This window comes from Anas acuta, chromosome 6 (assembly GCF_963932015.1).
Source record: "Anas acuta chromosome 6, bAnaAcu1.1, whole genome shotgun sequence".
In the NCBI taxonomy this organism is placed as follows: Eukaryota; Metazoa; Chordata; class Aves; order Anseriformes; family Anatidae; genus Anas; species Anas acuta.
Window position 1 is genome coordinate 11228351 of NC_088984.1, and position 12198 is coordinate 11240548.

General features: G+C 38.5%; 1 protein-coding gene across 6 annotated transcripts in view; it reads left to right on the forward strand.

Annotated features, from left to right (window-relative positions):
* Nucleotides 1-12198, forward strand: part of THSD7B (thrombospondin type 1 domain containing 7B) — a 321145-nt gene that overhangs the window by 161656 nt on the left and 147291 nt on the right. For all 6 annotated transcript variants that reach the window (XM_068687381.1, XM_068687382.1, XM_068687384.1 and 3 more), the window contains exon 9: nucleotides 9257-9448. In XM_068687381.1, coding sequence (XP_068543482.1) covers nucleotides 9257-9448 — 192 coding nt within the window. The remainder of the gene's footprint in view (nucleotides 1-9256; nucleotides 9449-12198) is intronic.

Genomic DNA, 12198 nt, shown 5'->3' on the forward strand with positions numbered 1-12198 from the left:
GTGCATCCCACCATGTGGAGGCCTGGGAATGCAGTGTTCATGTCCTGGTGGATGCTGCTCTGCTGGCAACACCCCAGATCCCAGGTGAGCATGATAATGCCAGTTGGTGCTGCAAATATGCTTCATCTTGCTGTGGCATTTAAGTGACACTGTTCATCTTATCAGAACAGCAGAGGAAGAGCGAACATTTTTATGGAAAATAGCTTCACCAGATGAGAAAAAAAGGAAGAGGAACATGCTGCCTTGTCTGAGTAAGCTTCAGGCAAAGTGGCATCTCAAGCCTGCTAGGTGTAAAACATGTCACTTTTTGTGATGCGCTAGCAGATCTGTTGTCACCTTTTAATTACACCACCCAAATACAAGGCCCTGTACTGCTGGGAGAGATTTCCTCATGGAAACCTTCAGTGGTAACTTCTTTTTTCTTTTTTTTCCCCTTCCTGATTGAGAAGTATACTCGCAGATACCAGCTCTTAGGTTTTTATTTTGTTAGCTTTGAGGCAATTTGAATAAGAGGGGAAAACACTGACAGTGGGTCCTGTTCCCCTCCTTCCCACCCCCCCCAGCCATTATCAAGCTTAAATCTATGTACATTTTCTGGAGAAAGAAAATAACAGGAAACTTTTCTAAATATACCTTCCATATTTTAGGTCATCATCAATGCTTTTGCCTTTAAATTCCTTCACTGATGCTGTTGTAGTTGAGCTGTAAGCAGGGTTAGGCTGTCGCGTTACAGTATTAGCAGTTACAGACAGTGTGAAGCAGTTTGGAGATCAAATGCCCTTTAAATGGCTCTGAAGGAATGATGCTCTACTGGCTGAAATGGCAAGCATCATTATTTATGATGTGATTAAAGTTCTGCCTCATGGGCTAAGACTATAATATTTATATTGTTTCCTGTGTTTAATTTCTCCCCATTTTAGGTACTAAATGATCTATCTACACAAAATACACTGGAAATTAAACACTCTTTTCTTCTAAAATTTATGACTTTTTTATATAAAACTGGTTCAAGCATAGGTGGGGGTGCGTTAGCTAGAAGTAACTTAATGCACATGAAAACTATCTTGTTCAGTTGAGATGCATATTTTGATACTTGGCAAAAAGCCATGTTTACAATAATAGGTTTTACTCCATAACTGAAGATAATGGTTTGTGATTTGTATTGCTTTTGTCATGAACAGATTTCACTCATTTGTTTAGACCCTCAACTGGTAGTCAGTACTGTTATTGTCTTGTAATCTTTTAGAGCTATCTAAGAGGACATCTTACTACCAGTCTGTTCTGGGTTTTGTGTATCAATTAGACAAAATTGAAAAATAAACTACTACTATTAATAGTACTAATAAAAAGAAAAAAAATAGCCCAGTATTTGGTCTTGCATGTTCTGAACATTTCCTCATGGATTGTGGAAGCTTTGAGCTGTTTTATGGGATTACACACACATGCACATTCTGTATCTGAACTAGAATGCATTTTTGTGTTAACTGCTTCTAAATGAGCACTTATTTTTAAGTGGTTGGCATAAATCTAATTTTAATTTACCATTTTCATTTTCTTTTGCATTGATCCTCTTTTTGTGGAGATTCAATTTCAGACTTGGAGAAAGATGTTTTTCAAAGATTCCAGATGGTATTTGCAATTATTTATTATCATTAGCATTCACTGTATCTGAAAACAAGACTTTTGCCAACTTAGATAAACCATTTCTGTGGCAGTGTTTACAATTTTTCAGTCTTAAGTTGATAAAAACTCACTTTTCGGTTGATTTCTGTTACTACAAGAATAAAAAATGTTTTCCACAATACATGGGAAATTTCTAACTCTTATTTTGGGAATAACAGTCAGTCATAGCCTTGATGGCTATGAAGAGCCAGCAAGGTACATCATTCTTAGGAGGAGCATAATCAGAATAAATGTCATAATAATCCATGTTTACATGGACTTTTCCATGTGTATGCATGTGACTTCTGTTTTTTGGGTTGCTCACTGTGTCAGATCACCATTACCATAATTTTCCTGTTCTAATATATCGCTTATAATTTTTTTTGGGGGGGAGGGGGGCGGGGGGGGTGGAGTTGAGTGTGAAAATGGCACCTTAATTCTGTAGAAATTGAGTGTTTTAGAAATTTCAGGTTGTGATGCCCTGGGAATAAAATGTCACCTTCTTTATTCAAAATTAGTGTCTGAATGCCTCTGCTAAAATTGACATGGCCCGCTGTACAGGTATTTAAGATGAAGTGGACTATATATGCTATTGGAATAAACAAGTCTCTTCACAAGAATTGTTTTTTTCTTAAAGTTTTTGAAGTATATATATTTTGTGACATTTTAATAGGTTTGACTTTTTTTGTGTAATTGATTTCTACAATATTTTGAGTTGATTGGCATTTTGAACAAAGCAGCACAGAGAAGAAAGCTGAAGGACACCTGCTTCAGTTACACTGCAGCACCAATTTCAACAATAAATCTTAATTGTAATCAGTCTTGATCAACCCACCTGTGTAGATTCCTTCATTTATAATTACCAGGGATAATGAAGAAAAAGAAGGAAGTATGAATAGAGGGGGAAAAAAAAAAACCAACACTAATATGGATTATGTTCAGTTCCTACTCTTTATGTTTTCAGATTGTATTGCTATGATAATTATTAGGAACAGCTACTTGAAGTTATGTGCTCTTCTCTGTGAATACAGCAAACTCATGTTTACTTTCAGGTGCCACATGAGCAATTTCTCTTAATTTAGTGGGGGTTGTACATGCAATCACAGGGTAGAATGAGGTAGAATGAATTCTTTGGTTGTTATTTCCAAGCCCAGCAGGCAATTGTACAGAAATATTTTTAAATGACTACGTTTTTTTGTGCATGGGGCGGGAAATACATTGGAGCCGATGTGCTACATAGATAACATCATGCAGCTCTAGTATTTATTTATTTATTTATTTTAAAGTTTGGGACTGATAGCTACTGTAAAATACTCCATACTGGAAATATTCCACTCCTGGGGTAGTCTCTGCAGTCTTGTCAGCTGCTTACTGACATACCTCCCAGCAGTGCTTGCTTTCAAGGAGCTTCCTTATGGTCACAAATCAATTTTCTTATGTGTATTTACATAAACAAAAAGGGAAAAAACAGTTGAGAGCAAACAGTCCAAATTGTAGTGGAGGTTGTAGAGGAAAGAAAAACAAATACCCCATCTTTCCAGGCTCTTCATCTATTTCTCATAACCACTCTCATGGTCATAGGGGAGTCCACTTGGGTATAGCTGTGAGGGTCAGGACTGTGGGCAGCAATGCAGAGATGAGGGCAAGCCTTCTGCTTTGCTAGTGATTTCATAATGTGTTTACAAACATATTTTACTTTTTCAAACTTATTCTTACTCCCTGTGTTTTTTTATACTTTTTCATTTTCCTTCTTTTTGTTCTTATTTCCCCAGAACTTTATTGTTTTTCTTCATTGTGCATTATGCAGTTGAAAGTGTTGTTGTTTTTTTTTCCCTCATCTAATGCTTTGTTTTTATAATTGTTTTTTAACTAAGCCTTTTGACTTAAACCCTTAATGATTGTCATCTATTCTTTCTTTCCCTCAGAATGATCCTTATTGCATTAGTGCTTATTTCCTCTTTTCCATTGTGAATGGCTCTTTTTCCCTCTCTGCTTCATCGTTTTCACAATAGATCTTTACCTCCATTTGTCTCTACTGTTGTTCCATTCTTCTTTTCTGGTGTGGGGCTCTGATAATAGTGATGGACCACTGCAATTAAATGTATTCCATACGCCACTGCTTTCCCTGACAAACTGACGCGGCCCTTCTCAGATGTTCTTACCTATTGACTGGCATTAGCAGAAGTCAGCCAGGAGCCAGGAACTTCACTGAAGTGTGACTTTGCCCTCCCAGTGCAAGCAATGTGTGTGGGATGGCTGAGCACGGCAGTCGCTGGATGGTCCCAGGTACCTCTAAAGCTGACAGTGCCACGTGGAGGGCAAGTCAGCAATGCTGTTATAAGATGAACACATTCAAAATGGTTATAAGCAATCTCCCCTATTGTTGTCATTTGATTGTTATTACTTTTAAATTTAACATTTTTGTTAGTTGATGAGATGCCTAGGCCAAGACGTTGTCAGCAGACAGCTTTCTCTGAATGCAATTGCTGTTAGCAAAGTGGGATGCAGTCAATATGAATTCCTCTGAATTTACTACTGCCTGTTGACATCTTATTCTGTTACAGGCAAGTATTTAATCAAAGTTTATTGTCATTCTTCTCTGAGATTTAAGTGGGACATAAAATTTTACGATACATATAGTATTTTAGATGACGGCTTCATTATTTCCACTGAATAATTTGAAATGCTACAAGGAGAAATATTGATGTCAAACTGGTAATTGTCATTAAATATGCAGCATTTTTGTAGCAGTCATTTGTGCAAAAAATAAATTTTCTGAACTTGTAGGTAACAGTGCAGAACCATCTGAAGAGCAATCTTAAAGCCTTTCCCTGCTGCAGAGGCTGCTCATGGCCAGAGCTCCACGTGCGGATGCAAACCTGAAATCTTCAAACAAATTTTTCAAATTCTCCTTTTTAAAAATGAAAACAGTATTGTGGTGTCCACTCAATTCGTTGACCTTTCCATTCCTACTGCCTAACAGGTTTTGTGTTTTTGTTGCTTTAGTCATCTAATGTCCTGTGGACATTCCCTGTGATGCAGTACTTCTGCTGCCAAGCCAGGAGGGACAGCTGTGCTGGTGGAATTACCGGGGTCACGGGACGGGAGGATGCAGGTCACTGGGAAGAAAAAGAATATTGCTCTGAATCTGGGATTTCAGTGAGGTGTCATGTAAAGCAGATGGATGAGGTTTAATATTGAACTGAATCAGAATGAAGTGTTACAGTTATTCTGAACCTTGCTGTGAAATACTTTATTCAAGACTATGGAAGTGGCTACTTCTAGAATGGAAAAGACAATAAGAAAAAGAAAGGAAAAATTAAGCTCTTTATTTCAAACAGTGCTTTATGTTGCTCCTTGTTTTGTTTCTCCTATTGGGGAGAATTTCATTTGCTTTTAAGATGAACCAAAATTTCCACTCAGTGTTGTATTTCTCCATGTAGTTTCTTGGTTAAGTTTCTTTGTTAAGTTACCTTGTTAAGTAATTCAAATAAGAGACCTGCGCATTTGGTAATTTTATTAACAAATGTATTTGCAAAAATGCTGTGCTTCTCTTTTCTTTCATAATTATTACACCCTAACTGAGGAAGGCAAGGGATTCAATCTTTACTATATTGAGAATATTATCTCTTGAACGGCTGTGGTGATCATGGCTAGCACGAATCAATTAACAGCTGTAGCTCATAAAATGCAAGCATAAGTTGGGTTTTACAGCTAGTGCTTTCCAAGTGCAGTTTTATTAGCAGAGGTTGGTTGTGGTTTCCATGTGGATAGAAAGAGTTTCCCAAGGTTCACCCCAGTTCGAGTCCCACTGAACTGCCACCTGTGTGTCCTCAGCATTAGGATGAAGCCCTAAGTCGCTCAGTCATCGTCCTCACCAGTCCGCCCGTTGTATCTGAGTAACGGCTGGAGCTTTGTGCTGCTCAGTATTACGGCAGAAAAAATACTCTTTGGAGTAAGCACAGCTCCCTGAGACTAATTCTGGGCACTTTGCCAGTGTCAAGAGAGAGGAATAAAGGTGAAATGAGCAAGTAAGTAACACCTGAAGAGAGGCAATGAAGACTGTGGCAGTAACCCCTGGGGAAGGATAGTTTGGATGGGTTGGATCCATTCCAAGCTTGTTAGAGGACTCCACAAAACCTAAGACATCCCCCTCCCCCCCGCCTTTTTTTCCTTTTGCCTTGGGTGGGTATCTTTACTGATGAACAGTGCTCTAAGTTTATTACAACCTCACAGAAATTTGGGCAGGAACTAGTTTCCTATCAGAGAACTGTTGTGGGCTCTGAATGGGAAAGACCAGGTACCTGAAGAAATACTGCTGTGCTCTGAGCTGCCACTGAGTTTAATTCCTGGTTATTACAAGAATAACTTCACTCCAGTGTCATCCTTTCTTATCTAAAAAACTTGAATAGGGAGCAAATTTGCAGTTGTCATTGTCAGTGCTGTCTCTTCCCCTGTTTTTCTTGAAGGACGAGTGACTCACAAAAACTGGCATCCTTGTCTGCCACCCCACAGCTCTCCATGGCTGATTTCAGAACTTCATCTTGAGGTCTAAACACATACTTGGAGGGGAACTTGTATTGCATTTAGATAATTTAGGTGCTTAAAGCCTTATTTAGCACAGAGAGAAATCTTCCTGTAGAAAGATTATTCAGAAGATCTGCAATAAGAATTACACCTTCAGGGTACTGGGTGGACAATTTGGAAGCTCTGGGGAAGTTAATCTTCCCTGTAAATCTGTGCCAATGCATAAAGCACATTTCAGATGTATCCTGTTCGAGCAGTTTTCATGGAACATGAGAAGTATTATTTTCTTTTGTAATATATGGTAGGCTTCTGAAAATTCTCTGCTGGGCAGATGGTACAGAAGAACGGTGCACCTCTACATTAATGTCAGACAGTAATTAAACCTGAGCACAGTGAGTAGAGCTATAAAGTAAATCAAACCGAGTCTTGAATTATACTTCCATGCACTTGTTGGTAAGCTCTTTATAACAAAACTCAAATATTCATTTCATCGCTGAGGAACTATAAATTGCAGCCTCTGGTTGCAGTGGTGCTGTTGCTGTCACTTGTTATAAATCAAATGTGAAAAGAAATCATGGAAAGAAGTGGAAAGCAGATTTTGCTCCTTTGCCTCACTTTCCCTCAGGGTGATTGCTCCAAAATCTGTGAAATGGGAATTGGGGTATGTAAGTGCATGCTTTTACCTAGGTTCATGAGTGGATGAAGCCACCCCACAGGAAACCTGAATGTTTTGAACCATCTTCCAAGTGGAGTGGTGGGTGCTTGGAGGCAATCTTTGTAAAGTCATAAAGGTATCAGTGTAAGGACTCCCCTGGCTTTCGGCAAGTAGGACTGTCTGTAACGCTATGTCTCTGGCACAATCTGATTTTTGGAAATAATTGTGCCGAGTCCTGAATTCATTGAACTTCATGGAATTCCCTTGCAATAAAGCCCATGGATAATGAAGATAACTTGCACAGGTGGAGGGAAGGGATGCGTGCTTGTAGGACCAGTGTCTGTGACAACTCCCCAGGCCATGATCCATCTCATACCTGTCATTGACTGCACACTTCCCTGTGAATGTAAGTGAAGGGAGAGGAGGATGGATGTTTTACAGTACTTCACCAAAGCTTATAATCTCTTGATTTTACTGTACCAATGACTCCTAAAATCAAGCCTGCCCGGGGTACCCTCATGTTATCTGCTGCTATACAGACAAGCTGTCAAAATGTTAGCAGGGCTTTTGACACTGTGATGACTCAAGGGGACTGCTGGAATAAGGCTTACAGGCTTACGTTCTATTTATTTATTTTTTTTACACTATTTTTCTCTGAAGATAGTTCTCAGCATTATGTGAGCATCCAAAGCAGTGGTGGTGATAACAGGCTAGTTGAAGCAAATGATTGATTAAGCATGGTTTGCACGGGATGCCAAATGCAGTACCAGAATAGGCTCGTGCTGCTCAGGACTTGGGGCTGTCTGCAAAGGGGGTGTTGGTCTTGATTTTGTTATTCAGCAGACTTGCAACAAATAGTGCTAAAATGATTAGGCTTATCAAGCCCTTCCTGATGAACATAGGCAAATGCAAGGAAAAAGGACTATAAAATATTTTTAAACATATTTTGCAGTCTGATTGCCTGCTAGGTTCTCCGTTACTTCTTATAATATGCTTGGAAAGTTTTATTTGTGCCTTGAGGGCGATGAGCCTGTCTTCGTTTAGGGATGCAACTGCAGATAATACGCCGGTGCTATTGACAGTTTTATGCAGTCTCGCTAGCAGCCTCCTTCTCTTATTTACTCACCCGTACATGTATTGTCTTGCAAAAGCAATACAGATTTCTATCCTCCTGGTTATAATTGCATCTTGGGCTGCCTCATTACAGGCCCTGTTCCTCTAGAATGAGGTGAAAGAGCCAGTGTTACTCTGCTGTTGCCATTATAAATTTAACATTTTTTTTCCTACATATAATTGAGCTTGGATAGTCATTATGTTTTTTCATAGATCTATAATTAAAGAAACCTCGAAGGAGAGCTTTGTAGCTATTATAAGGGCAAAAGAGGTAGCATTCAATGTGAGCTTGTTGTTTATAAACAGGAAGATTTGAGCCTCCTGAAATTTGGGATTTTAACTGAAAATTCATGAGGGTCCAGAAACACTAAGCAAGAGAACAGTGTAGCAAAGTCAACCATATCTGTTCATTTGAATTATGTTTATTAAACATTGGGTGTAATTCAGTACCATAAGAGGTATGTTTTGTGAATATTTATCAATTATGATGTAACATCTACATAATTAATAAAATTACTGGACATTTCCCTTATTATTTTGAAAGTAGAACTCTATTTTATTTTACTCTTTAAAGCAATAATCCCATGTGTTGTATGCCACATTCCACCCCTCTTGCACACTTTGTTCTGCTGCCTGTTCTGCCAGCTCTTCTTTTGGTTGGTAGGCTTTTCCCTGCCACCCCCAATGTCCTACCTTGTTGAAAGGGATTTTGGAAAGATGTATGCTTCTGGTCCCAGTCTGTTAGTTCATCCCCACTGAAAGTATTTCTTCCTTAGACAAGGCTGGTACAATAGAGCCGTTATATTGGATCTCTTAATGTTTGTGTGAGAAGCACACAGAAATGGTATGTGGTTAGTTCTAGCAAGGTGGCAGGACAATGACCAAAACACCTATCAGATACTTTGTTCTGCAGGAAGAAGAAAACTGTCTTCTGTGGGGGACCTGTGTAAAATTTATATTGTGGAAAATAGGTTCTACAGATGGAGTTCGCTGGAAAATATAGGGCTTCTGATGATAATTGATATTACAGCTTTTTATTGATTATCACATTTCTCAAGCTTGTGTACTTTATAAAGTGGACTGTAGTCACAAAGTTACACATAAAGCTTAAAACACTTTTTTTTTCTCTGAAGAAATAATTTAGATGTTTGTTCAAATATTATACTTCCAAGCCTGAAGCTGAATCCTGCGCTCTTTTGCGGTATATTCCTCCAGTATCAGGCAGACATTTGATATAAAGACAGACCATTGATATTAAAGAAAGTTGAACTTTCCTCTGCTTTGTTTTGTTTGCTCTAGGTGAAGAAGTACCCCATCACCTTTGCTCAGAGTATCCACGTCCTGAAGTCGTGGCTTGTGAAATCCCTTGTGCAACAGACTGTGTGATCAGCGAGTGGTCCCAATGGTCCCCGTGCTCCCATTCATGCTCCAGTAAAAATGCCGAGGGTAGTCAAAGCAGGAGTAGGTCCATCTTGGCCCTTCCAGCAGAGGGTGAGTGGTAAATATTTTGGATTAACCACTGTTTCTTTAATGTTTTACTTGTGTTCTTCAGCCAAACTATTTAGATCAGAGCTAATCCCAATACTGAAGGAATGAGAGATAATACATCTTGTCTGTAGTTCATGCCTAGCAACTAGCAGATGATCTTTATAGGCTTGAGTCAATACATGTGTTACTTAGTGAAATTTTGTCATAGTTCAAAATTATTTGCTTTAGCCTGTGAATTATTGTGCATTTTAGGGCCAGATCTGTGGGTGAATTTATTTCAGGAGAGCTACGTCCTATACTAATGAAATCGCAGCATGACATAATCTTACCATGCAAGTGTTTTCATATCGAAACATATTAGTATCAATTTAAAAGAGAACAATGAGCTGTGTAAAACAGGGAAATAGAAAAAGACCTATTCCTTTTATTCATGCAGACCTAAAAAGTATTGGCCTTCCTGTTTGTCTACTGAAATAAGTAAACCGCTCTTGATGAATATACATAATTTCTGCTGGATCTTTGTGGACTCATCATGTACCTGGATTTTAATGTACCAATATCACAATGATACGATTTTTACACAAAGTATGTCTTACTAGAATTATAGTCTTCTAACTACAGTCGCACGTACAATTCGTTTACGTGTTGGTTTATTTCAAAGGATTTGAATAATATCACACTGAGCACATAAAAATTCATAAAACGTGAGCAGGTCGAACAGACTAAAGCCTTGTTGACACAACAGAAAATATCTCCTATTGTCAGCACTATGTGCTGTTAATCCAGCAGCAAAACACTTCAGATGCAAATCTAGTCTAGGACAAGATCTGTTAAGTGCTGTTTTGTAAATTATCATTAAAACCACCCACTGTTTCTGGGGCAAAGTTAAGGACTTGATCCTGCAAACCCTTGCTCATATGAATGGTCTGTACTCACATAAACATCCTTATAAGCACTTGCAAAGAAAATTGGGACCCTTCAGGATGTAAACTGCTATATAATTGTTGATTGAATGATAATAACTACTACTAAAAAAAGCCTATGAGTTAAAGAATAATTAAATTGAAAAATAAAGTTGGCTTCATATTTTCTGTAGTGGGAACACAATGCAAATGAGAGACTAGCATGGAATTATGAAAGTAGAGCAAAGGCTGATCTATTGCTAGGACTGAAGAAATGAATCCTAGAAATCCATTAGCTCAGTGATCTCAAGAATATGTAGCCTGAACCACACTAAACTAAAAGCAGCAAGCTTTGAACTGAATGTTTCAACCTTCTTAGAAAGGAATAATTAATTAATAAACCAAATACTCCAACTTTTTCTAAACATCTTTAGCAAAGCATAAAATGTTTTACCATGTAGAGTCATACAGCTCATCAGAATCTGGGGAGACTGAATTTTAAATGGATTTAATACTGTTATCATTGTAGTACTAAGGTAATGTGTTTTCATACTCTCTCATACCCAGCTCATAGGGGAGCCGCCAACTTCTGTTGAGGTCTGCTAACCATTGCAGATCATATTTCCTTTGTCCTCTGTCAGCTGAGACAATGTTGGGCTTGGCTGTGCTCTCATGACTTCTGGATGCCATCTTGTGGGGTGACCTCAGTTCAAATCCTTTGGTCATTTTCCCCAAGCCGTTCACAAAATCCCATTATTTGAAACCAGGAGGCAGTTGATGAAACTAGAAGAGGTTGCTTTAAAGTCAAGTTTTAAAAGATATTTCTTAGCACAGCAAACTCCTGAAACTTGGTGCAAAAGGCGAGTGTGGAGGCAGCAAGTCTCAGCAGATTTAAAATGGATTAGAGGAACTGATGAACAACAGGTCTATAAAAGGTCCATAAATGTCTTCAAAATGGGCTAAACAGGTGTGTGTTGTCCTGCTTTCCTTGCACAAAAGTTGTGAATGAGCTGCATAAAGTGGCCAGGCTCTTGTGCTTTTGCTGAACAGAATTTCCTGCTGCCACTTTTGCAGGCAGACTGCTAGGCTGAATGAACCATCAGGCATTTCTTATGTTCTGAAATTAAAACTCCCTTATTAGTCTTGTTATTTTAAGAGTTCTTCCTTACTGTGGGTATTTGGAGAAAAGATCATATCATTTTTTCCCTGGGAAGCCCAAATTTTAGGTTAGATATTTTTTCCCCTGTCTAATGGACGAGATATTTTGCCATTTGCTTTTTATTTTCATTTTACTTTTTTTATTTTTCTTTTTTTTTGGAAGTGTGCTCAAATACACAAGAGTATATCAAGTCTGCAGTTTTCCCTTCCAAGCAGAAGTTTTTCAGGAAAGTAAGATACCCAGGGGCATTTTCCACTCTATCATTGTACTAAACCTTTCAGAGACTGAACATGATGTGGAACAGTCCATGCTCATGAAAAGAAGAAAAAGAGGACAGTGATGTGGTATAATTATCCAAATCAACATGCTAAGAAATTTCTATCCCTCTATTTTCTCAGTGTTATTGTGGCTGTTTGGGGTCATACCTCATTTGAGAAGGCTCAGTCCTGCAAGGACTTTGAGAAGCAATATGCCTTCATCTCCTGTTGATTTTAGTAGGGCATAAAGGCGCTCTGAGCCTCGTGATATCTGGCCCCAACAATTCAGTTCTTTCAGAAACCTGTAGCTTTAATTTGGATGCCCTTTTGCTGTGTCATAAGTTGCCAGTTTCAGCCTCCTGGAAGAGAATGGTTTTGATTTTAGTCATTTTTACTTCTTTCTTCCTAAAATGACAATGCTTACTGTTACAATTT